Source organism: Aquarana catesbeiana, linkage group LG02, assembly GCF_042186555.1.
Source record: "Aquarana catesbeiana isolate 2022-GZ linkage group LG02, ASM4218655v1, whole genome shotgun sequence".
In the NCBI taxonomy this organism is placed as follows: domain Eukaryota; kingdom Metazoa; phylum Chordata; class Amphibia; order Anura; family Ranidae; genus Aquarana; species Aquarana catesbeiana.
In genome coordinates, this window is record NC_133325.1 from 706,412,333 (window position 1) to 706,440,008 (window position 27,676).

The window sequence follows — 27,676 nt, forward strand, 5'->3', positions numbered from 1 at the left end:
CTTATAAAAGTGTGCACTCACACGTATTGCCGCAATAACAGGCATGTAAAGTACCAATAGTAGCGAACTGCCGTAACAACGGCCGGTATCTAGGTTTGCCACATCATTTCTTTAATCCAGGACACATTTTAATTACACAGGTTCTGAGGCTGATTTAATGCAGATAAGGCACCAAGTGAGTTTAATTACCACTTTAATCAGCCACAGAACCTGTGTAATTAATGTGTGTCCTGGATTAAAGGGATGATGTGGCAACCCTACCGGTATCAACGGAGAGCACTTAGATTGTTTTATTTTTTTTTTATATCCGTTTCGGGCTGTTCCAATTTATTGAAGTACTGGAGATCCTTTTCATTTCTCTCCTGTGGAGACAAAGCGTGTTTGACTTCCTGGTAATTCCGGGGTCCATTCCATCTGGTAAGCGCCAATTTATCAGCTGGTGGAGGGATTGTCACTCAACAATAGTGGATTGGACTCACCCCTTCACGTGGTCTTCCCCATCTTCTTTCTGGGACTTGTGGTTCCTCAGTGGATTTTTATCTTGGAATTGAGGGACATTAATGTCATTAATTATTATTGATTGTTATTATTTAATTGTCAATAATTAATGTTATTGCGCTGCACTTATTCTTTATTCTAATAAGTATAACATGTTTGTTATTTAAAAAAAAAAAACAAGACTTTACAATCACTTTAAAGTGAAATGTCTTCAGTTTCCTCTACACAATATCATTAGGAGTGCCAAGTACAAAGTACAAAACTGAAGAAAAAGAGACGTTCAGTATACAGCCAGTACAGGTAAAGGAAATTGGCAGTGCCTCTCCCTGTCACAACGTACACACTGCCCTTATCACATGACATAACAATGACTTAACAACTCAGATTTATAGGCCCAAATCCGGTCATGGTGACACAAGCAAACACAATGACTTGACTTACCTATCAACGCAAAGATTGCTTTCACTGCTCCTTCGATCACCTCCACGCGCTGGAAACCAACTTTGGAACCAAACCAGCAAATCTTTTTATGCTTTCGGCAGGCATATTTCAGGGGGTATTTCACAGACCACCACAGGCCAAAGAGGAGGAAGAAACTTCCTGGAAGTGCATGGCCCTTAAAATTAGCCATCAATTCGGTAGTTCAATTTCTGTAAAGGGAACAAAAAGGATTATAAAAAGGAAATCTGAAAACAAGATTTTGTTCTAAACCAAAGAGCTAGTGAGGAGACAGCTGAGCCTTTTTTCTACATTCTTGAAATAGAGGGACTATAGATATGCATTGCAGGCTAGGACAGCCTTATACATTTGCATTTGTATCATAGGAGGGCATTTGAATTCTTAGGGCTCATTCGCACGTGAAGTTGGGAGGGCCAAACGTTACCCCCTTTAGCTACAGAAGCAACAGCCATGGTGTACACATGCAGTGGCCATGATGCTTTATGGCTACAGCAGGCATTATACCCCTCGTCGCAAGTGGTTGCAGCACGTTAGCGTGACGATCAAGAGGTTAGAGAAGGTGGCGAGGAGGTGGGGGAGCAATTCGAATGTGGATGGACAATAAGGGTACTCTTATCAGACAGGGGAAGTCCAGTCTGCAAATAAGGGGATAAAAAAAAAAAAAAAAGCTATAGATTACAGTATTCCATAGCAACCAATCTGATTTCAGTTCCCTACAGTACAAGGTGGATTGTGATTGGCTGCTGCTGACGTTTACATGCTATGCTACGCTTGCATTGGAAATTGAAGAAGCTTTGCACATCAAAAGGGGTTGTAGCAATTTATTGATTTTCCACCACAAAACAAAAGAGTTGGGCTTCATCTACAGGGGACATCGTTTGACCTCTCCTGAACGATTTAGCTTGTCAGCTAGAAACCGTCTAAAAACGTCCGTTTAACCACATTTACATGTTGCATTTAGCCGCGTTTGCGTCTATAAGAGTTTGTTAAAATGAAAACCGTCTGTAAACTAAACGCTGCTAAACGCGAGTTACAAATGCCTCTGAACATCCGTCTGAACCCATTTTTTTGCGTTCCAAAAAAATGCTTCTAAACTCAACTGCCTAGAAACGACTATAAACGACCCTGTGTACATGTACTGATAAGGCTTCATGTACATGGGACGTTTTTACAACCTCTCCTGAATGATTTAACTTGACAGAAATGCCCGTTTTGCCGCATTTACATGCTGCATTCGTCGGTGTTTTGCAGTATTTGCGTCTAGAAGCCTTTTAACTGGTTGCCGACTAGCCGCTGCAGTTTTACTGCGGCAGAATGGCACGGCTGGACGAAACGACGTTACCTTACGTCGCTTTGCCTTTTGGCCACGCGTGCCATCCAATTTGTCCTCCGCAATATCGCAGTCCTGATAAAAATTGCGGATCGCCACCATTACTAGTAAAAAAAATTAAAAATAATAAAAATGCCATAAATCTATCCCCTATTTTGTAGATGCTATAACTTTTGAACAAACCAATCAATATACGCTTATTGCGTTTTTTTTTTACCAAAAATATGTAGAAAAATACATATCGACCTAAACTGAGGAAAAAAATTTGTCAATTTTGTTTGGGTACAGCGTCGCACAACTGAGCAATTGTCAGTTAAAGCGACGCAGTGCTGTATCACAAAAAATGGCCTGGTCATTGAGCAGCCAAATCTTCTGGGGCTGAAGTGGTTAAATAGCCAAAAATGAAAAACACCTGTAAAACGAAATGTGGCTAAACGCTAATTACCATGTTTAGCCGCGTTTAGAAGCGCTTGGCGCTTGAAATGCCTCTAAACACAGCTTCTGAACACATTTTTTTGGGTTCCAAAAAAAGCCTCAACGCAACTGCCTAGAAACTACTATAAATGACCCCGTGTACATGTACTGATCAGATAACAGAGGAGAGCTCAGGGGCAGTTGAAAAAAAATGCCCAGCTGCTCCTAAACGTCCATTTACCAGCAGCAGTGTACATGCAGGCATTAGGCATCGGGTACACTGCTGCTGGTAAATGGACGTTCAGAGGCAGTTGGATGCTTTTTTCAACTGCCCCTGAACTCATCCAATGTTATCTTATGTGTACATGTACACAGGTTTGTTTAATGTCGTTTTTAGGAGGGGCGTGGCTAAGACCGGCACGTGAGAGGACGCACATCTCACAGCTCCTGCCTGATCCGTCCATTGATCCTTCCCCGGCACCTCTGATCCTGCTTCCCTCGGCCCCCCAGCTGGCTACCGAGTCCCAGTACCTCCCGGACCCACCGCCGGCCCTCTGCACAAGAGGGAAAACCCACCGAGGCCCGTTGGAGATGGCAGACCGGACTCCCAAGATGGTGCCGCCGCGGCCGCAGCCCTGGCTCAGCGCACACCTCGGACGATAGACAAGCTGAAAGAAGGCAGCAGCAGGACAAACCTGAAGCCACCGGGTAAGGAGCAGTATAGGGACATCCTATACCCAGAAACAACAGGGTCCTGGGGCTGTGGATGCAGTGGGGTCTGTTTCTGGAGGGAGAGAGGCCGACATGCCGGCACAGGCGGACTGGGAGATGGACACTTTCAGCACTCCTAACCTCTTCATGGAGGATGGAGTTTGCCCCCCCCCCCCCCCCCCAGAAGATATAGCAGAGACTCTAGAGCAACCAACATTAGCTGAAATTCTGAAAGCGGTTTATATCTGCACAGCTACAGTTAATGTCATGAAAGACCAGTTGGGGGGCATTAGAGAAGAGATATCCTTTCTGAGACAAGACCTGCAAAAGGTCAGGGAAAGGGCCACGGCAGTGGAAAGCAGAGTGAGTGACATAGAAGACAGAATACCTCCTCTCGCACAAGAAGCCAGAGCAGCACACCGCATGGCCCAAGACACGTATCATAGAGCTGAGGACACTGAAAATCGTTTATGCAGGAATAACGTTCGCATTAAGGGGCTCCCCAAAAAATCCGAGGGTAAAGATCCCACTACCTTCATGGAAAATTGACTTATTGAAATCTTTGGCCGGGATGCATTTTCCCCCTTCTTTACAGTGGAGAGAGCTCACAGGGTCCCTGGCCGGCCTCCCCCGCAGGGGGCCCCTCCCAGGTCACTGCTGGCCAAGCTACTACACTATCGGGACAGGGAAGCAGTATTATGCTGCGCTCGTGAGAAGGCAAATATTAAGTTCAATGGCGTCAGAGTGTCCTTCTATCCTGACTTCTCTGCAGAGGTGCAGAGAAGTAGAGCGAAATTCGGGGAGGTCAAGAAACGTTTGAAAGCCCTGCAACTACCATACGCTATGCTCTACCCAGCCAAACTGCGGGTAACAGCAGACGGACATGCCCAGTTTTTTGAGTCAGCTAGAGAAGCAGTAATGTGGTTGGATCACAATGAACAAGCCCTGAGACGCCATCGTGCAGATGACCCCGCCATACAGTCAAGGATACAAAGTGAGTCAGCCGGCCAGGTTGCTGCAATTTTCATATGGCTAGCTAATTACCCATAACGGTCTTTCTCGTTGCCATTCCTCAGTATATTTGGCTCTTTTCTCCCTTGTTTGAGGGCCGGGGGCACATTTCATTTTTGGAAATGCTGGGAAGAAGAACTGTGACTTTTCTTTTTGTCTATACATCTTTTTGTTTCAATGGCAATGCATGAACAATCAGTTGGCCTATTTTTAGGCTGTGTTGCAAGGCAAGGCTTTGCCCGGTTGGCAAAGGTGTTCCGGATGATCCTACCATTTTGCTCCATATTGGCGGGCAAAATCGTCTGTGAGATGTGCCCGACATGGTATTACCCTACTACAATGGATCAGAAGTTTGATGGCACCGTTTACAATGTACACTTTCCTACAGTCCAGAGACTTATTTTGTTTTGCTTACCTGCCACCTGGTCAATTCAACAGCCCATTACAACCCTATTTACCTTTGCTCCCGTGGATTTACCATACAGATCAATATTGAGAGCCCCAGCCCGTTGATGTCTTTGCTTCCTGAATAGCGTGATCTTCGATTGTGATTTCCTGGAATGTTAGGGGCATGAACTCCCCCCTTAAACGTACAATGATATTTACTTGTCTGAAAAAGTTTTATCCTGCAGTTTTATGCCTACAGGAAACACATTTGACTATGGAGACTAAAAGTTGCCTGAAATATGCATGGATAGGTCGGGCTTATCACTCCACTCACACCTCCTTTTCTCGGGGTGTGATTGTAGTGATGCATATTCCTGATAATCCAGGGACCTGTGTATCTAAAATAGATTCTGAGGGGAGGTTTGTGTTCCTACACTGTCGCATTGGTATTTTGCAATGTATTATGGCCTGTGTCTATATACCTCCTCCATTTGATACCCGGGTGATTCGGCTTCTCCTGGAGTTTTTGGAGGGGAAGCCGAACCTCCCAATACTACTGGTGGGGGACTTTAATAGTTGGCTGGACCTTGTTCTGGACAAACATCCCCCTCCGGGTCTACAGGCCCTACGCAGGGGAACACCTCTCGCTAGGCTATTGCAGGAGTTGGGATGGTTAGACGTGTGGAGACACAGAAGTAGTTAAGCAATTCTCCTGCTTCTCCAAAACCCATGGGTCGCTATCCAGGATAGATTTAGCTGTGGGGAACCCGGCGATGCTCCCCTCGGTTTCTGACATCTCTTACAAACCCAGATGTGTGTCGGACCATTCTTATTTGGTAATAAACCTTATTGCGACACAGGCTTCTACACTCCCAAAAGCACCCTGTAAATTGAATGCCTTTTGGCTTCAGCTATTTACATCTCCCGAGGAACTGGAGGGGAGCATTCGCAAATTTTTTAAGCATCAGCCTAACTCTGCCGCTGTTCTGGCTGAGTGGGAGACATTTAAATCCTATTTAAGACGGTTGCTAAGTAATGAGGTTACCAAGGTTAAAAAGCATTCTGAAGCTCTTAGAGAAGCTCTGGAGGTGCAGGTTCATTCCCTGGGAGGTGAAATATGTGCAGGACCCCACTGATTCAGCTAGGGAGGCCTGGCAGGTGGCTCAATCAGCTTATGAGCACCTCCTGGCCTCGACGGTGGAAAAAAAGGAGTTTTTTTTCCCCAAGACAGCCTTTTTTGAGGAGGGGGAGACAACAGGCCACCTTTTAGCTAGAATTGCCAATTCAGAACAGAAGTCTCCGGTTATTGGCACTATAAAAACCACTGGGGGGCAGTTGGTACACTCTCCTGATTTAATACTAAAAACACTAGCAGAGTTCTATGAAACGCTATATCGCCCGGCCTCGGTGTATAGCTGTGGGGAATTGTATAGTTATCTGGATGAAATTGTTTTTCCGCAACTTTCAACTTTTCAATGTAAGAATTAGATTCTCCATTATCTCTGGAGGAGTTGCAGGTAGCGGTGGCAGCGTTCCCTAACTGTAAAGCTCCTGGGGGGGATGGTATCCCCATGGAGATTTACAAACGCTACTCTGAATTATCACTACCTAAATTGTTGGAAGTGTTTAATGCAGTTAGGGTACAGAAAGTCCTTCCACCTCCATGTCGCAAGCCCATATTGTGTTGATTTTAAAACAGGGAAAGGACCCAGTAGATCTGGCCTCGTATAGGCCGATATCGTTACTTCAGTCAGATATTAAAATACTGTCCAAAGTACTAGCCCTTAGGTTAAACAAGGTAATCACCTCGGTTATACACCCGGACCAGGCAGGATTTATGCCAAATAAGTCCACAGCGATAAACCTAAGAAGGCTATTCCTTAATATGCAATCCCACACTGACAATAGGGGCAACAGGGCTCTTCTGTCATTAGATACCATGAAAGCCTTTGACAGCGTGGAATGGCCATACCTTTGGGAGGTACTGAAGCGATTTGGCTTTGGTGATGTATATATTGCTTGGGTGTGCTTGTTGTATCATTGCCCTCAAGCGGTCATTAGAGAGGCGGGCAGACTGTCGCTTTCATTTACATTAGGCCGGGGCACGCGGCAGGGGTGCCCTCTGTCCCCCCTGCCGTTTGCCCTGGCAATAGAACCACTGGCGATCAAGATTAGAGATCGTGGAGATATCACTGGCTTCTGCTATGGAGATAGACAGGAGAAGTTGATGCTCTATGTCGACGATACAATGATTCTGCTGGGGGACACGGAGCAATCCTTGAGAAACACGATGGAAACAGTGATTCGGTTTAGGGAATTCTCTAGTCTGAAAATAAATTGGTCCAAATCCGCCCTGATGCCCCTAGATAAGGATAAACTACAAGATGGAGAGCGAGTGGGGGATATCCCGGTTGCCACCTCCTTTAAATATTTGGGAGTATGGGTGTCACCCCAAATCAGAGACTACTGTCAACTAAATATTTCCCCGCTATTGGCCAGATTTCGTCTGCGGGTCAAAACGTGGAATTCCTTATGTATGTCGGTTGCAGGTAAAGTGAATCTGATTAAAATGATTCTAATGCCCCAACTGCTATACATGTTACATAATTCCCCTGTAGTGATCCCGCTGAAGACTTTCAGGATAGTTAATGCTATATTCCGTGAATTAATTTGGAAGAATAGACCCTCCAGGATAAAGTTAGAGCATATGCAACGCCCTAAAGATGATGGGGGCCTTGCACTCCATGGTTGTAATATCTAGCATCACAGTTGCAACACTTGATAGGCACCATGGTTCCGGAGGGTGACTCAGCAGATAGATCCCCTAGTGCTTCCGAAAGTATCATGCTCCATACCGTAGGTGGGAAATCCATTCCAACTGCTCTGGAGGCATCGGCTTTTGGTAAAACCCCCCCCCAAAAAAAGTTTCCCCACATATAGCCTCATACAGAAAATATGGAACAAAATCAGTTATTTACAAGGGGCAACAGGTTTTAATGAATTCAGCCCTATTTGGGCAAATGAGTCCTACCCTGAACTGGCCAAACTGCGGCATGCGGAAAGGTGGAAGAGACATGGCATTTTTTACTTGATTCAAGTTACTAGTAATGGGAAATTATTGTCTTTTGAAACTTTGAGAGAGAAATATGGGTTACCACAACATATGCAATTTTACTACATGCAGCTCAGACATGCTTTCACAGCCCAGTCGAGGACCTCTGAGTGGCATGTAGACTCTACTCCCATTCTGTCTCAACTTAAGACTGTGGAGATATCTAAAGGATTCATCTCCCAGTGCTATTGCACACTCCTGAGCAAGTACCTCTTAAAGCACCCTCTTACAGTTAAAAGAAAATGGGAAGCGGACATAGGACCCCTGGATGACGATCAGTGGGAGGAGGCCCTACAATCAGTTGCTATTTGTTCCTTGAATGTGACACAACAGTTGACACAATTATATACACGCCTCATAGATTACATGCCATGGGACTGACACTCACCCCTATATGCACTAGATGTAAAAGGGACCATGGGGAGTTGATACATATGCTCTGGCGCTGCCCCAAATTGCATGTATACTGGAGGGGGGTAATAGATGTCCGCTCTGCAGTGTTTCGGGTGCAGATTCCTTTGGACCCTAGACATTGCATCCTGAATTTGCTAGACGAGTTGGAGTGGGAACCTCACACCAGAGAGGCTCTTACTAGGGCCCTTTTTATGGCTCGCAAGCTGATAATGTTGCATTGGAAATCTGAATCACCCCCATCGGTTAAGGAATGGATTACTGCAGTAAGTAACATGTTGCGAATGGAGAAAATTATATCCCAGCATAGGGGTTGTGCCATTAAATTTGAAAAATTGTGGGACCCTTGGCAGGGAACCCCAGAATTGGCCCCGGAGGACCTAGTCATGGATAGACTCCTGCGACTTAACACTGGCTGAAGGGACTGTACACTCCGATATTTCGACAAATGAAATTGGGAGGGGTGGGCTGTTATAGAGGATTAGCCCGGGAGTCTAGTAGCGGTATTTGATTATAGAAATGGTAGATTTTATGAGGGTGATCTTATTCATATGGTGGTAAATAAAAATGTAGAACGAATGACCACAGTATTGATGATGCATGGCGCTCAGGGAAATAGCAAATGTATATGTTCGTTATAAATGCCTGGAATATGGCTCTTTGGACTGTATGTATTTAATTTTCAATAAAAGTTTTCTGGATTTAAAAAAAAAAAAAAAAAAAAAAAGTAAAGTAGTTTTTAGGAAGTTGCGTTTATAGGCTTTTCTTTGAAGGCAAAAATATAAGTTTAGATGCAAAAGTTTCCGACGTTTCAGACGCCAAACGCGGCTAAGCGTGGTAACTCACGTTTAGCCGCGTTTCGTTTACAGGCGTTTTTCATTTTTGGCTATTTTGAAAAGAAGTTTTAAACATTTTCAAACGCTTCTAAACGCAAACGCGGCAAAACGGACGTTTGTAACGCGGGTTACTATCTGTCAAGTTAAATCGTTCAGAAGAGATTGTAAAAACGTCCTGTGTACATTAAGCCTAAACGTCCGTTTACCAACAGCAGTGTACATGAGGCTTTAAAAGTCCCAGTTCCTCCTCTGAGCTAACAGCACAGGCGATATCAAAATAACTGTTGCTTTACAATTATATATATATCAAATGCAAACTTTGAGCATAAATTAGGATCTAAAGCTTATCTCATGACAATAAAACAGGAGAAATCCATATGGTCTCATCCCTTTTACTGCTACAAATTGCCTATACATGTGCTGATCAAAGAGCAGCTGGGAACTCGGGAGGAAGGTTTCTCAGTAATGAGGTGCAAACATCACTTGGGGAATACAGAGGGAGAGTGCAAACAGAATGTGTTTAGTCCCTTGGGGCCATGGACACCACACACTGATTCCACCACCTACCCCCTGCAGATGAAAAGGGCACTGAGCATAAATTACAAGCTGATTTATGGAAAATATATTTTTATACAATTTATATGTTAATATCTGCAAAGAATGATACAGAACTGAATATAAAGCATTATGCACTGTCAGATAAATGAATAGGGCAAATATAAGAGTAGTCACTTCCATTGCACATTTAAGCTTGTATATAATAAATGCACACTGTTACCTGACACTTCTTAAAGTGAAACTCCAGGCGGAGGTAAAATAAATAATAATAAATAATGTTATTTTTTTAAATTAATAAAAGCAGCTCAGGCTGCAATACTTCCCTTATCCCAAAAACTGCACTCAAAGTTACCACTTTGAGATCCAGTGCCACTTGTTTTCTGGAGTGAGTTACGCCAGCATTATCCTACCCACTTCCTGTAGGTCCAGGCTGTCATGGACACACCCTCTGGTAAAACAACCCATCCTGAGCTCACAGTACTCCTGGACTCAACAACACTCAAGTCATTACAATCTATGTTCTCAGTCCCTTTCTCTGTCTCAAATGTGAGACATCAGGGGTCTGTTTAGACCCCTGATATTTCACCAACCCCCCGCTTCCCAACAGCATTGTGAAAAAATATAATTAAAAAATAAAAAAGTCAACAATAATAAATATAAAAAAAAAAAAAAAAAAAAAAAAAAAAAAAGATTAAGGGCTCAAATCACATGGTTTTTCTGACCCATACAGTGTGAATGAATGGTTTGTGCATCTGGAAGAACTCTGAGAACGCAACACCTGTATGAACACAGCCGCAAGTTCTAATTTGCAGACATCCCAAGTCTCCCGCAAGCCCTGGAAGTCTCCCGCATTTGGCTGCAGGCTCCCGAACATCCAAAGGGCAGGGCGCAGGGCGATCTCCTGGCTGGGCATGTCACTCAGCCACAGATAGAAGACAGAGCAGCACGAGCGGCCGAATGGATTACAACCGCTCTGTCTGTGGCTGAGTGACAGGTGGATAAAAGGCGCTGCGAGCTGAGGAAGAGGGGGGGGGGGCCATACTGCTGACCCCAGCCTGCTTTGGCTGCTGCGTGGGTACTTTTTTTTTTTTTTTTAAGGTCGGACAATTCAGCAGGGAAGGAGGGGGTGGGTGGAGGCAGAGAGAAGACTGGGCGCCGTGATCTGCAGGCTGTAGCAATTAAAAGGGAAAAAAAAATTAAAAATCTTCTCTCTGCCTCCGCCCACCCCCTTTCTTCTGGGGAATTCTCTGACTGGGATGGCTCCCCAGCCCCATTGCAGCCAGACCCCAGTTTCCGGGACCAGCAGCCAGACCCCAGGCCCCAGCAACCAGGCCCCTGGCCCCAGCAACCAGACCCTTGGCACCAGCAACAAGGGCCCAACAGCCAGACCCTTGGCTCCAGCAGCCAGACCCCTGGCCCCAGCAGGCCAGCTCCAGCAGCCAGACCCCAACAGCCAGACCCCAGGCCCAGCAGCCCAGCCCCAGCAGCTGTGTGATCAGGCTGCATTTCATGAGCACTGGTATAGATGCATTTAATTGGCACTGGTAAGGCTGCATTTAATTGCAGGAGAGGGGGTTTCCATCGGCTCTCGGGTGCTGCTGCTGCTGCCGCCTTTCGGCTTCACGGCCGGGTCCCGGCTGCACTCTCTTACTGGCAGACAGTAGGGGAAGGAGGAGGAGGTCAGACAGAAGTGGGGACAGGGTACCTGTCAAAAAAAAGGTAGCTGTCCTGTCCCCCCCCGAAAGGTGCCAAATGTGGCACCTGAGGGGGGGAAGGAGACAGATAAGCGGTAGTTCCACTTTAGGGTGTAACTACGCTTTAAGGGCCAGATTCAATGTATGTGAATGCATGGAGGACCGCATTTACCTGCTAATAAATGAAGATAATCCTAACATAGTAATAATAACAGTACAGGTTTACCTCACTTTAAAGGTGCTTCACTAATACAAAGCCAGTTCACCCTGAGGGAGCATGAGGCTGGGGATTTGGATTTTACTGCCCCCTCCCCCATCCTGGCACCCAAGGGTGGCTGACGCCAGCCCTGCCAGCCAGCATGGTCTTTAGATGGGGTTCCTGTCCCTAGGGAAAATGGGGTTCCTGCCCCTAGGGGAAATGGAGTCCCTGTCCCCAGAGGTGATGGGGTCCACCCCAATTGCAGTGTTCTCTGTACCCCCATAGCAGTGTCCATTGTCCCTCTTCACATCACTCCTATAGTGTCCCCCCATAGCAGTTTCCTGTGCCCCCCAAAGGAGTGCCCTGTGTCCCCAGTACCCTGCTCCACCAACATTCCACCGTCCCCTGCTCCACCAACATTCCACCGTCCCCTGCTCCACCAACAATCCTCTGTCCACATAGTGTCCCCTGCCCCCCTGCACCCCACACACTGTGTAGGTAGAACTCTTGTACCTTACACAGGTGTACAGCACAGCAGAGAGCGGCATCAAAGGCTGGCTGGGGGCGGGAACTGCTGATTAACTTTTCACATTAACAGACCGGTGAATGGTTGCTAGGATCGGCCAGCAAACAATCACCTGATGTTTAATGTAAAAAGTTAACTCCAGCAGTTCCTGCCCCTATCCAGCCCTGTTATACCGGCCGCTCGCCGCTGTCCAATAAAGAGGACAGCGGCGAAAATGTCCACGGGCCTAATGCCCATGAATTAATCACGGCACTGACGGGCCAGACATTTAGCGGTGGTGGGCCGGGTGTGGCCCATGGCCCATAGGTTGCCGACCCCTGCAGTAAAGCATGCTTGTTTTACTCACTGTGGAACCTAATGCCGTGTACACACGACGGGACTTTTCGTCGGACTGAACTCCGAAGGACTTTTCGACGAAGTTCCAACGAAAAGGACTTGCCTACACACAATCACACCAAAGTCCGATAGTTTTGAATGTGATGACGACCGGACTAGAATAAGGAAGTTCATAGCCAATAGCTGCCCTTGCGTCCTTTTTTGTCCGTCAGACTAGCATACAGACAAACGGATTTTTCGATCGGACTCGAGTCTGTTAGACAGATTTGAAACATGTTCTATTTCTAAAGTCCGACAGATTTTTCGTCAGAAAAGGTCCGATGAAGCCCACACACGATCGAATTGTCCAACGGATTTGTTCCGTCGGACCAGTTCGGTTGAAAAGTCTGGTTGTGTTTACACGGCAAAGAACAGAGAAGCACACCGCTCCAGGCAAACTCAGGTGCAGGATGGATCACAGGTGCAGACCTCAGCTCACCACCGTGGAAGACGAACAAGACAAGGAATTGGTCGCACACTGGAACTCCAAATTATCTCGATGTCATCTTTATTGTCAAAAAAGGGTCAGACAGATACAGGCAATGGTACCATTGCCTGCATCTGTCTGGCCCTTTTTTGACATTAAAGATGACATTGAGATAATTTGGAGTTCCAGTGTGCGACCAATTCCTTGTCTTGTTTGTGTTTACATGGCATTAGGGCGTTTATCCTCTGCATTGTGTAAAAAGGCTGTTTGAAGGTGTATGCACAGATCCTCCCCCTCCTGCACTGTCCCCCTGGACAAGTCCGGATAAGACACAGTGAGTGGAGTCAGGCTGCACATGCTCAGGTTGGTCTCTATTGCTGGAGAGAACATTTCCTGTTTGATCAGAGCTAGTCAAAGCACATGGTATTGACACCACACATTTGGGGGGGTATATAGATCCTAAATGGCAGCCCAGTCTCTCCCACCTCCTCCTCCTCCTCCAAGCCCAGAAACTAAAAAAGAACACAGTTGGTGGGATGTCACATCTTGATTGATGGATGATCCGTCTCCCACAGAAGCATGAGGACACATGCTGTAGTGGATTTCAAGAGGCAGCGATTCCTATAAAAGAGAACTCCTGTACATGCTACTGCAGTGTTTCTATATTACACATGTAGCAATCAGCCATAATGTCCATCCCACCTGGCACCCCCACTACCACCCTACCCCGTCATCCTCATCACACCTGGCACCCCACTGCCACCTTGCTAACACCCAACCCCCGGTCATCCTCACCTGCATCACACCTGGCACCCCTCTCCCACCTTGCTAACACCCTACCTCCTGTCATCCTCATCATACCTGGCACCCCATTGGCACCTTGCTAACACCCTACCTCCTGTTATCCTCATCACACCTGGCACCCCACTGGTACCTTGCTAACACCCTACCCCCTGTCATCCTCATCACACCCGGCACCCCACTGGCACCTTGCTAACACCCTACCCCCTGTCATCCTCATCACACCCGGCACCCCACTGGCACCTTGCTAACACCCTACCTCCTGTCATCCTCATCACACCTGGCATCCCACTGCTGCCTTGCTAACACCCTACCTCCTGTCATCCTAATCACACCTGGCACCCCATTGGCACCTTGCTAACACTCTACCCCCTGTCATCCTCATCACACCTGGCACCCCAATGCCACCTTACTAACAACCTACCCCCCGTCATCCTCATCCCCCCTATATCCCACTGCTAGCTTTCTAACACCTGCACTGACAAGGCAGCTTATTCCAATGTTGAGAGGACAAGGGTCTCTTCCCTACAAATGTGTGGTGGTAGGTAACATGGTCTGTGGACGGGGGCTTATTGAACTATATAAACACTCCGTTAACAATAAAGGAACCTCCCCAGGTCAATGATTGAAGTGTTACTAAACCCACAACAGTAAAATCAGCCTGTATATACAGTAAAGCATGCTTGTTATACTCTGTGTAACCTAAGGGGTTAATCCTCCGCATTGTGTAAAAAGGCTGTTTGATCCTGTCTTCTCTGATCCTCCCCTTCTTCCTCAGACTCCAAAAAATAACCTAATATTTACAGAGTCTATGGAGTCAGGCTGCACATGCTCAGTTTGGTGCGTATTGCTAGAAAGTTTTTTTTTGTTTTTTTTTGGGAGAGTGCATGTGATCAGCACAAGGCCAATTAGCACTGTCCAGACAGAGTGTCAGGGGTCTTGAAGCCTGATAGGACAATCAGTGGAGAAATGAAAACTCCTCCTAGAAGCTTTCAGCACACACTGATTCAAGTCACAAGACTGCTATATACTGCTGATGAGAAAAGGTATTTAGCAGTTTATATTTATCTACCTAAATAATTGCATTTCAATGTTCTGTGTACTGTGGGAGACCAGATATAGTGAACACATTAAAGGCAAACAGAGATGGTTCTTGGAGTACAAACACAACTAGTAAGCAGGATGTTGCTGGCAGAAGTGGTCAGCCAGATCCTGTGTAAAAAGTACTCTGTACACCGTGCAAAGCCTAAATGGTTGCTAGGATATAGGCTATTGCTACCTGGTGTTCCCAAATGTAGGGAGGCAGTTGGTTCTTGTACGCATTTACACATTAGCATAAATACTTACATGCATACAGCATAAAATATAGTCCATAAACAGAAGTTCAAATGTCATTTTTAATTATTATTTTTTACAGATAACAGCACATATTCACTGATCTTTAAAGTGGATGTAAACTCGAATTTTTTTTATATATATATATATATATATCTATATAGAGTATAAGATTTGCTATCATTTGAGCCCAGTCTTGCCACACAGAGTTAATCCAGCTCTGAGCAATCCTCTTTTATTGTTCAGTGAGATAAATCTTGACAAACTGAGAAAAACTGTCAAATCCTCCTCCTTGCTGTGAGTGACAGCCTAAGACATGCATTATTTTTTAATTCCCTCCCCCACTCCTTTCTTCAGCAGCTCTGCAAGGATTGGCTGTTCCACACCTCACCATGATTTGGCATGCTGAAGTCATGTGGTTACTTTCCTGTCTTTTCACTGGATGTTAGAGATCATAGCAGAAGTTCAGTGTAAGAAATACACAGGAGAAAATGCATATTGACAAGGGGAGTGTAGAGGTGGGCGGGGAGTCTACTGACATCACGACTCCACCCACCGAGCTCCAGACAACAGACCCGCCCACAGAATATGCAGTTTTTCGGTTCTAATAACAGACAGAGGGGAGACATTTGACAGGTAAAGATACATGCAGGAGGCATGTATATCCTCATAGATAACCCCTATGGAAGTAGTTTAGAAAGGATGACATTGGGTTTACATCCACTTTAAGCAGCTGTGCACATGGGCCCATAGAAAACAACACACCTGCATTTGAAAACAGATGATGATACTGATAAAAACAACTATTTTTTTGTGCCCATGTGCATAAACCCTTAAAATAGTATTAAGCCCGAAAGCAAACATTTATTATAATGCAGCTTACCATATCTTAAATCTGATGGCTGCATTGATTTCTTTTTAGGCTTTCTTCTATTTTCATCTAATGATCAAGCCAGCAAATCTGTTATTTTTCAAAAGAACAAACTTTCCAGTAGAATGTATCAGTTTACATGGAAGAGAGAAATCATTTAAAGTGGTTGTAAAGGTTTTTTTTACCTATGCATGAAGGTAATGAGGCATGAAGGGCTGCTCCCCCCTCAACCTTTCCGAATACTCACCTGAGCCCCCTCTCGATCCAGCGATGTGCATGGGAGCCTCGGCTGTTCCGGGTCTCTCTCTCCTCATTGGCTGACACAATACTGCTGTCAATCACAGCCAGTGAGCCAATAAGGAGAGAGCAGGGCGGGTTCAAGCTGCGGCTCTATGTGTCTTATGAGCACAGAGCGGGCTCGGGAGCGAGCATACACCAGTGCCCCCACAGCAAGCAGCTTGGCTCCCCTGTCAAGGGGGAGGAGCCAGGAGCGCCGGCAGGGGAACCCAGAAGAAGAGGATCCGTTTTGCACAGAGTGATATTTAAAAGGATTGTAAAGTCTTGTTATTTTTTCTTTAAAAATAACAAACATGGCATACTTACCTGCTCTGTTGCAGTGGATTTGCACAGAGCAGCCCAGATAATCCTCTTCTCGGGTCCCTCTTCTGTGATCCTGGCCTCTCCCTCCTGTTGAGTGCCCCCAGAGCAAGCAGCTTGCTATGAGGGCACCCGAGCCAAGTCACAGCTCCCTGTGTCCATTCAGGCACGGAGCACCGACCCGGCCCCGCCCTCTCCACCCTGATTGGCTAGCTGACTTTGATTGACAGCAATGGGAGCCGATGGCATCGCTGCTGTGTCTCAGCCAATCAGGAAGGAGGATCTTGAACAGCTGAGACATTCGTGGACATCAGGTAAGTGTTAGGGGGGCTGCTACAGACAGAAGGTTTTTTCTGACACTTTGCTCCTACATGTAAAAATCATCATTTTTTTGATAGAAAATTACATAGAACCCCCAAACATTATATATGTTTTTTTAGCAAAGACCCTAGAGAATACAATGGCAGTTGCTGCAACTTTTTATCTCACACAGTATTTGCGCAGGAATTTTTCGAACGCATTTTTTTTGGGAAAAAAACTGTTTTGTATTTAAAAAAAACAAAAAAAAAACAAAACAGTAAAGTTAGCCCAATGTTTTTGCATAATGTGAAAGATGAAGTTACGCCGAGTAAATAGATACCTAACATGTCACGCTTCAAAATTGCACACGCTCGTGGAATGGCGCCAATGTTCGGTACTTAAAAATCCCCATAGGCGACGCTTGAAATTTTTTTACTGGTTACATGTTTTGAGTTACAGAGGAGGTCTAGGGCCAAAATTATTGCTCTCGCTCCAACGTTCGTGGCGATACCTCACATTTATGGTTTGAACACCGTTTTCATATGTGGGCGGGACTTACGTATGCGTTGCTTCTGCGTGCGAGCACACGGGGACAGCGGCGCTTTAAAAATTTTTTTTTTTTTTTTTTTTTTTTTTTTTTTATTGTTAATTATATATATTTTTTTTTTTTTTGACACTTTTTTGAAAAAAAAAAAAAATTGATCACTTTTATTCCTATTACAAGGAATGTAAACATCCCTTGTAATAGCAATATGACATATCAGGTGCTCTTAATAGTGATATATGGGGTCAATAAGACCCCATATCTCACCACTAGGCTGGGAAGCCTGAAATAAAAAAAATAAAAATAAAACGATCGCCGCTTCCCAGCCGAAGCGCCGCCGTTTTTTTGAATGGAGAGGCCGGGCGTGACGTCATAACATCGCGCCCGGCCTTCGACGATCATAGAGACTCCGGGGACCATCTGGTCCGCCGGAAATCTCTATGATCTACATCCGACGCCGGCGGATCTACTCTCCGCCTCACCGTTACGATCGTAACGGTGAGTCGGAACAAGCACCGGAGGGTGGCGGGAGGGGGGGACGTCCCCTCTCGCCTCCCATAGGAACGATCAAGCGGCGGAACGGCCGCTATGGTCGTTCCTATGGTGTAGAGATTCGCCGGCTGAAACCGGCAATATCTGAATGATGTCTAACTACAGGCATCATTCAGATATACCTGCTCAAAGCCCAGGACGTCATGACGTCCGTGGGCTTGAAGTGGTTTTAATGCATAGAACGCATTAAGATAAAAAAAAAACCTGCCTTTACAACTCCTTTAAGGTTTTTTTTTTAACAGTGATAATCTGTTATTTATTGATGTAAAGCAGTGTTTCTCAACCAGGATTCCGCAATGCCCTATGCCCTGCCATGTGCCCTGTGATGTGCCCCAATAACCTGCCATGTGCCCTATGCCCTGCTGTGTGTCTGATGTGCTCTGCCATGTGCCCCATGCCCTGCCTTGTGCCCTGTGATGTGCCCCAATAACCTGCCATGTGCCCTATGCCCTGCCGTGTGTCTGATGTGCCCCATGCCCTGCCATGTGCCTTGTGATGTGCCCCAATAACCTGCCATGTGCCTATGCCCTGCCGTGTGTCTGATGTGCTCTGCCATGTGCCCCATGCCCTGCCATGTGCCCAATGCCCTGCCATGTGCCCCATGCCCTGCCATGTGCCCTGTGATGTGCCCCAATAACCTGCCATGTGCCAATGCCCTGCCGTGTGTCTGATGTGCTCTGCCATGTGCCCCATGCCCTGCCATGTGCCCAATGCCCTGCCATGTGCCCTGTGATGTGCCCCAATAACCTGCCATGTGCCAATGCCCTGCCTTGTGCCTGGGATGTGCCAATACCCTGCTGTTTGCCTGTAATGTGCCCTATGCCCTGCCGTGTGTCTGATGTGCTCTGCCGTGTGCCCCATGCCCTGCCATGTGCTGCTGTGAGCTCCATAATCTGCCCTGTGCCCTTCTGTGAGCCCCGTAAAATGCCCTATATCCTGCTGTGTGCCCCATATCCTGATGTGTGCCCCATTTTCTGCTGTTTGGCCCATGATGTTCCCCATTTTCTGCTGTGTGCCCCATGTTCTGCCCCATGTTCTGTTGTGTGCTCCATGATGTGCCCCATTTTCTGCTGTGTGCCCCATGTACTGCTGTGAGTCCCATAATTTGCCCTGTGTCCTGTTGTTTGTCCCTTAATATGCCCAATGCCCTGCTGTGAGCCCTGTAATGTGGCACGTGCCCTGCTGTGTGTCCCTTGATGTGCCCCATGTTCTGTATTGTGCCCTGCTGTATGCTCCTTGTCCCCCATGTTCTGCTGTATGCCCTATGTCCCGCTGTGTGCCCTTTGATGTGCCCCATGTTCTGCTGTGTGTCCCTTGATGTGTCCCTTAATGTGCCCTGTGCCCTGCAATGTGCCCCACTGTGAGCCCTGTAATGTGCCCTTCTGGGTCTCCCTTGATCTGCCCCATGTTTTGCTGTGTGTCCTTATTATGTTCCCCATGTTCTGTGTGCCCCATGGTGTGCCCAATGCTCTACTGTGAGTCCTGTAATGTTCCCTGTACTCTGCTGTATGCCCCATGTTCTGTTTTTTCCCCTATGATGTACCCCATGTTCTGTTTTTTCCCCCTATGATGTACCCCATGTTCTGCTGTGTGCCCCATAATGTGCCCTGCTGCCCCCATGTAATGTGCCCCATAATGTGCCCTGCTGCCCCCATGTAATGATGTAATGTGTCCAATAATGTGCCCTGCTGCCCCCATGTAATGTGTCCCATAATGTGCCCTGCTGCCCCCATGTAATGATGTAATGTGTCCAATAATGTGCCCTGCTGCCCCCATGTAATGTGTCCCATAATGTGCCCTGCTGCCCCCATGTAATGTGCCCCATAATGTGCCCTGCTGCCCCCATGTAATGATGTAATGTACCCCATAATGTGCCCTGCTGTCCCCCCTGTATTGTGTCCTGACCTCCTGTACACTGCTTATCTCCAGTTAAACCCAGAATTGAGCATCTGTGCAGAAAATAAAGTTGTAGATCTGAACATTATTTCAGGGGTTCCCCGAGATCTCAGACTTTTTGCCAGGGGTTCCCCGACGGTAAAAAAGGTTAAGAAACACTGATGTAAAGCCTTCAACCCAAAAGGAAAAAAAAAAAAACAGTTTGTTGTAACTGATTATAAAGTGAGAGCTGGGGTTTGGCTTCAATTTTAATTTTGCTAATACATTTAACACTACCCTTCCCCCAGACTGACATTGCTGCTGTCCCCTGTGCCTCCTGTGCTCAGTCATTCAGAGTTGTGCCTCATTAATACAGGAGGTGTGTCGCTGGCCAGATCACCAGATGAAAACAGAGGGGGAAAAAAAGCCAAAAAAAGAAAAATGAATGACGCCGCCACATTTAATGATTTTTAAGCTGCAAAATAATACATTTTTGGTTTTGGGTTTAGGTTTAATACCACTTTAAACACGTCCAATCAAATTGCTCAGCTGCAGCATTTACCGCTGAAACAGAAATGAGACTGTCCATTATAGCAGAAAACAATGTGACTATAAACTGACCAACGTTACAAATCTGCTAAAGATCCAACTATCCAATACTTGGGTCCAGCCAAGACTCTTGATGATCCGGACAGCCTCAGACTGTCACTAGAGACGCCTCCAATGTGCGCAGTGTGAGCCGTCCACCGGTCAGGGAGGAAAGTTGGTGAAAGTTGAAGGAGTGGAGTCTGAGCTCTGTACACATCACACAGGGAGCCGGCATTGTGTACGTGACTTCCATCACTACCATCACTCACATCTGTACACAGGCACAGCTTTCCTATCACTCATACAAGTCATCAGGAATAGGACTACAGAGGAGTCCCAAGATTCACAGAAAAGGAGGATTTCAATGACACAGAATAATAAGATCTCTGTGATCTGAGGATTGGAAGTGTGAAAACAATCATTGATCTCTGCAGGATTTACTCACCAACTTTGTGTCTGATAGAAGTGATCAGAGCTGGAACACGTCACCCAACACACATAGATCCGGCCATAGGTCACAGTACAGAGACAAGTGGATGGATACCATGTATAAACTACATCTCTATGATACATGCACCTCCCACATCCATGTCCCCCATGTCTGGGGGTTTAACCCTTTCCTGTGTACACCAAATCACAACTATGAAGCGTTCAATGAATCCCAGGTGACTGCCTATGATTAACCCTTTCATTGCTAATTAATCTGTGATGGCAACACCCTTTCATGATCAGTGAATCCCAGGTGTCTGCAAGTGATTAACCCCTTCATTATTAGTAAATCCCTCGGGCTACATGTAAGTAACCCTTTACAAAACATTGTGGATTTCAGGAGGCTGCATGTGAGCAACTTTTTTCTTTTTTAAACTAGTCAATCCCTGGTGCCTACACATGATTAACCCTTTAATTACTAGTGAATCCCTGGTGTCTACATGTAATTATCTCCTTCATTACCAGAGAATCCCTGGTGCCTACATGTCATTAACCCTTTCATTACTATGGAATTTCAGTTGCCTACTTGTCATTAACCCTTTCATTACTATGGAATTTCTGGTGCCTACATGTCATTAACCCTTTCATTACTAGAGAATCCCGAGTGCCTACATGTCATTAACCCTTTCATTACTAGAGAATCCCTGGTGCCTACATGTCATTAACCCTTTTTATTACTAGAGAATCCCTGGTGCCCACATGTCATTAACCCTTTTTCTTACTAGAGAATCTCTGGTGCCCACATCATTAACCCTTTTTATTACTAGAGAATCTCTGGTGCCCACATCATTAACCCTTTTTATTACTAGAGAATCCCTGGTGCCCACATGTCATTAACCCTTTTTATTACTAGAGAATCCCTGGATGCAGCGGCTGCACAGACACCATATTTATGCGAAACCTTTATCCAAAAAGCAGAAATAAAAAAGTTGCTGTAACTGCTTAAAAAGTGTTCCCTGGAGTTTACCAGCTTTAATTTGATACTGACTAATCTAAAGTCCATCTGAGGCTGCGTTTCCACTTGTGCAACTTGTCTGGCGACTTGGGACTGCAAAGTGGCATGACAAGTCGTACCCCATGATTTCCAATGAAAACCATACATAGCTGTGCGACTTCAAGTCGTAGCGACTTCAAAGTAGCCCCTGTACTACTTTGGTCTTACTTTGATGCGACTTGAGGTCCACAGACCTCAAGATTACACAGGCATTGCTTCAAATCGCATCAAAGTCGCAGAAAAAAAAATCGCAGGACTTTCAGGTCACAATAGTGGAAACCTAGGCTGATACTACCCTTTACGGAGATTGCTGCTGTCCAAGGGTGGATAGAGGAACCACTTTTAAGCCGGTCATAGATGGTGAAATTTTCTTTCCTGCAACCACAGATTTGCAGGAAAGAAAAACGTTTGATTTCCCCGTCAACAGTCGGTATTGATGGGAGAATCCCTACCGCCAAGCTATCGTGTTCTCCCAGCTGGGGGGAGGGGATTTGTTGGAGAAGCTAGGAGAGTCGTCCCTGTCGGGAGAACATTTAATCACATATAAAAATTCAACATGCTGGATGGATCGACTTGGGTACGATCAGCCTGCCAATAGATGGTTCGATTCTCGGCCGGTTCAGCAGGGTTTGTACTGGATTCAAACCATCTATGGCCGGCTTCAGAGAGGAAGTACGTTACTGGCCAGATCACCAGATAAAAAAAAAAAAAGGAAGAAAACAAATAAAAGTGCTTTTCACCAAGTTTCAAATAGAGTGTTTTTTTTTTTTTTTTGGGGGGGAGGGGGGGGGTAATTGTGCTGGAAGAATATGCGGAATGAGAGGATTTGAGCTGGGAGGGATGGGAGGCAAAGAGGTGCTGGGAAGGGGGTTGTCAGTAGGGGGGTGGATTTGTACTGGGGGGAGGGGGGATTTATGCTTAGGAGTAAGCATGCAGATTAGTGCGGGGGGGATTTTTGCTGACACACAATGCTCATACATCTTGGGGGGGCGCAATTTGGCATGCTCTCCCTGGACTCTAGATGACCTTGTCCCGGCACTGCTGCCAGCGCTGGTTGGACGCTGGTTTTCCAGCATGCCCGGTCGACAGAAGCCGGTTGTGAAACAGACATGGGCCGAAAGTCAACTGATTTCAGCCCATGTGTACCAGGCTTTACTTGTTCCATTTAGATCAGGGTTCTCCAAACTTTCCAAACAAAAGGCCAGTTTACTGACCTTCAGATTTAAGGGGGGGCCAGACTGTGGGCATTGGGAGTAGAAAAGGTCCTGATGTCAGTGGCAATAAAACAATGCCCCATCTTTAGTGTCAGTGGGAGGAATTGTGCCCCATCATTGGTGTCCGAGAGAGGAATAGCTCCCCATTGTTGGAGTCATCGGGCCCCATTGTTAGTGTCATTGGGAGAAATTTGCTCCATTTTTGGTGTCATTGAGAGGAATTCTGCTCCTTCGTTGGTGTCAGTAGGGGGAATTATGCCCCATTGTTGGTTTTAGTGGATAAAAATAGTGCCCCAAGGGTCAGATAAAAGCAAGCAAAGGGGGCCGCATCTGGCCCCCGGGCCACAGTTTGGAGACCCCCTGATTTAGACTTTGAATGCCCAGCCTGTCACAAATCCGGTTCTATCCCATTCATTCTGCAGAGTTATTGCAAGAACTGTTTATTGTCACCCGGTGATCCTCTCAATAACACACTTCCTTTCCTATGGTGATAACGCTCACACACTGTACTACATCTATGGAGAAGCAGCGTTATCCTAGGACAGGACTATGTTAGGTCTACAGAACACCTCCCCCTATGGTATGGAGATAGTAAGAGGGAGGTGTGTTGTAGTCCTAACACACTTCCTGTCTTAGGAGGGTAACAATGCTCCATAGTACAGTACAGTGCGTGAACATCACCATAGGACAGGAACTGTGTTATAGGCAGGATCCACTGGTGAAAATAAAACAAAGTATAAAAGCTGAAGAAAAGAAAACAAGGACAAGTAGCGGGACTTTTTTATTCTAATGCATAGAATGCAGTAAAGGAAAACTGTGAAGCTGATAGAAAAAACAAACATAAATACTCATCTCCACACTGCAGCTCTAAGCCCCAGAACTGAGCGATTACATTACTGCTCAGGCCCCATTCAGACTTCTGCAACGTGTCATGGACCCCAAAGTCGCATGACAAGTGGAACCCCATGTTTCCGTATGATAACCGTTCAAATCGGTACGACTTCAAATTAGTTCCTGCACTACTTTGATCTGACTTTCATGTGACTTGAGGTCCATAGACCTCAATGTAAACCCTCAAAAGTCGCATGAAAGACGCACCTGCACGATATAGATGTCGTTTGGGTGCAACTTGTAAAAAGAATGCCGGCAATGAAAAAAAAAAAAAAAAAAAATGAAAAAAAAACAGCGTGGGGTCCCCGCCCAATGCATACCAGGCCCTTCAGTTCTCGTATGGATTTTAAGGGGAACCCCACACCAAAATGTAAAAAAAAAAAATGGCATGGAGTTCCCCCCTTTCCTTGCCCGCCAGGCTGCATGCTCGGATAAGGGTCTGGTATGGATCTGGGGGGAGGGACCCCACACCGTTTTTTTTACATTTTGGCATGGGGTTCCCCTTAAAATCCATACCAGACCTGAAGAGAATGGTATGCATTAGGGAGGGGGACCCCACGCCATATTTTTCATTTATTTTTAATGGCTGCCATTCTTTTTTTTACATTCAACTGTCAGTGGGGAAACCCGCTGACAGCTGAGTCATCAGTTGTTCAGGACATCCCGACCCGCTCCCTAATAACCAGCTATTCTTCACACAGAATTTGAATCAGTCAATCAATTTTCAACTGATGCCATTTCAAATCATTCTAAAAATTTGGAATTCGTTAGAAAAAAAAAACAAAAAACAAATGAAAGGAATCAAATGTTTCCGTTCTGCACATGTCTAATGACTTTGTAGAGCACAAACAAAACATTCACATAAAGTCCTAACAGAGTGGTACTCATCCAAGGTCGCACCAAAGCCGATGTTAAGTCGCACAAGTGTGAATGGACTCTGATGGTTCAGTTGTTGATCTTCCCAGAGCAGAGAGCAGCGACTGTCAGTCACCGCTCTGCCCCTCCAGCATTCTCTGGCGAGGGGGCGGGAGCAGCTGGCTTCGGCTTTCAGAGCCACGCTGAGAGACTGAGCTAACTGCCAATCTGGCATTTAGGTGGATCCCGGCAATATGGTTGGGATCCTTCCAGAGCGGCTCTGTGACATCCGCTGACACTGGCTTTAGCCCACTGTAGGCAGATTCTGGGTCACAGGAGAGCAAAAGCAAGTGAAATTCTAAGACTCAGAGGAGGAGTATGGCCAAAAAACCTTTAGCCAAACTTCTCTTTTAAAGGGTTAGTTTACCTTTTCCAAAAAAAATGAAAGGGTTAACCAACACCCTACACACCTCCCAACCCCCTGGTCCCCGTTGTACTTACCTTCGTGGGTGACGAGCTGTGTGGTGGTCCAGGGATTTGAAGCCCTCTCTCTTCTGCCTCTTCTTTCTGCAGTGCTTCCAGGACAGATCAGAACAATGCTCTGTGCCAGCACTGGCCAATCAGAACTGCTCTGATCTGTCTCAGAAGTCCTGTAGAAAAAAAAAAAGAGGGAGTAGAGAGGTTTTAAATCCCAGGACCACTACACGGGTACTGAGAGCTCATCACCTATGGAGGAAAGTACAGCGAGGACTGTGGGGGTGGGGAGGCTATCCAGTGTTAGGTCACCTCTTCATTTCTTCTGAAAAAGTGAACTTACACTTTAAGGCAAAAAATCATTTCAATTTTATTACCACTTTAATGCATGTAAATTCATGACATGACAACGTCTGTAAACATACAGCAATGAAGAAGCGCAAATCCAAACTTAACGTTCATGGAGAATTTCTAAAACTTATGATCAGGACATCATTCCCACCAATCCGAACGATAGAAATGCGTGCACGCTGGTGTCGGTTTTGTAGCGGCGGTGCGATCGGTTGTTACATTACTTGTCTTATAAGTGGCATTGCGCTGATTTCTGAAGATCCATGCAGATGATGTGAATGAGCCCTAAATCCATACCTCCCAACATTCTGAGATGGGAATGAGGGACACCTACTGGCAAACGTATGTAGGGATAGGACACGCCCCCTGCCACACCCCCTTAATGGAGAATTAACCAAGAAAAAAAGGTTTAATTAAATCTACAAGGGCTTTTATTTACCATTACTATTCCTTTATTTTGGCTTTTAAAATTTACAAATGCGGCAATTTAGAATTTAGATGAAAGGTTTAGCACTGGGAAATATTTTTTGAAAGATAAAAAGTGCATTTTATACACAACTATATAGATCAGACCAAAATGAGGGACTAATAAGGGACAGAGGGACATTGCTCCAAATCAGGGACAGTCCCTCAAAATCAGGGACAGTTGGGAGCTTTGCCTAAATGTATGGAAGCTACAAAACATAAAGAAAGGAAAACTTTTCATACACTGAGCCAGGAAATCAGAAAGTGAATGCAGAGGATAATGACCTGAGATATGGAAGGTAGACTGACTATGATGACTGTCATCTATGACATGCAATCATTTACTTACCAACTCTGCGCTGAGTGTTGGGGAGATCTGTGATCAGAGATGGAATTCTCACCACCATACACACACGATCCTCCAGGAGATCAAATCACAGATCTCAAAGCATCGCTTCTAACACTCCAGTCCAGTAGCTCTATGTGATCGGCACCAGACATTGGTATAAGAAACACAGGGCGGGACGCGGCTCTAGTCACTGATTGGCTCTCTCTGCTGTCAGTTGTATTGTCCATACATTCCACGTGTACGTCTTTCACCCCCTAGTGGCAGGTATTAGGTACTGCAGGTGAGCTAAAGTTTGGCGCAAGCTGGAAAAAGACTGTTTTCAGGATAGAGAAGTCAATGTACTTTCTGCAATAGAGAGGGAGGCTGGACTACGCCTAGGAAGGAGATAAGCATTTCCTCCCCTGGTCTTTGACATGGGAGAGAGGAACAGCTATTCCCAAAGTGTAGTGGATGTCAAGGGGAAAAAAATGGTACATCCCCAGTGGCGGCTGGTGCTTCAAATGTTTTCAAACATCAATTGCAGCCACTGTGCCCATCAAATGCAGCCACTGTGCCCATCAAACGCCGCCACTGTGCCCATCAAACGCAGCTACTGTGCCCATCAAATGCAGCTACTGTGCCCATCAAACGCGGCTACTGTGCCCATTAAGCGCAGCCACTGTGCCCATCAAACGCGGCTACTGTGCCCATCAAATGCAGCTACTGTGCCCTTCAAACGCAGCTACTGTGCTCATTAAGTGCAGCCCCTGTGCCCATCAAACACAGCCACTGTGCCCATCAAACGCAGCTACTGTGCCCATCAAACGTAGCCACAGTGCCCATCAAACGCAGCCACTGTGCCCATCAAACGTAGCCACTGTGCCCATCAAAGGCAGCCACTGTGCCCATCAAACGCAGCCACTGTGCCCATCAAACGCAGCCACTGTGCCTATCAAACGCAGCCACTGTGCCCATCAAACGCAGCCACTGTGCCCATCAAATGCAGCTACTGTGCCCATCAAACGCGGCTACTGTGCCCATTAAGTGCAGTCACTGTGCCCATCAAACGCAGCCACTGTGCCTATCAAACGCAGCCACTGTGCCCATCAAATGCAGCTACTGTGCCCATCAAATGCAGCTACTGTGCCCATCAAACACGGCTACTGTGCCCATTAAGTGCAGCCACTATGCCCATCAAACACAG

General features: G+C 46.1%; 1 protein-coding gene across 3 annotated transcripts in view; it reads right to left on the reverse strand.

Annotated features, from left to right (window-relative positions):
- Positions 1-26,645, reverse strand: part of TMEM45A (transmembrane protein 45A) — a 59,276-nt gene extending 32,631 nt beyond the window's left edge. For 2 of the 3 annotated variants that reach the window (XR_012241774.1, XM_073616955.1), the window contains exons 1-2: positions 26,494-26,645; positions 940-1,148 (exon numbers count right to left, since the gene is read on the reverse strand). Coding sequence is in view for 2 of the 3 variants with exons in the window: in XM_073616955.1 (XP_073473056.1) it covers positions 940-1,129 (190 nt within the window). In the remaining variant the exon portion in view is untranslated. Of the gene's footprint in view, positions 1-939; positions 1,149-20,856; positions 20,983-26,493 lie in introns of those variants that run through there. The other variant, XM_073616956.1, reaches the window with a different exon arrangement.
- Positions 26,646-27,676: the final 1,031 nt, after the last annotated feature.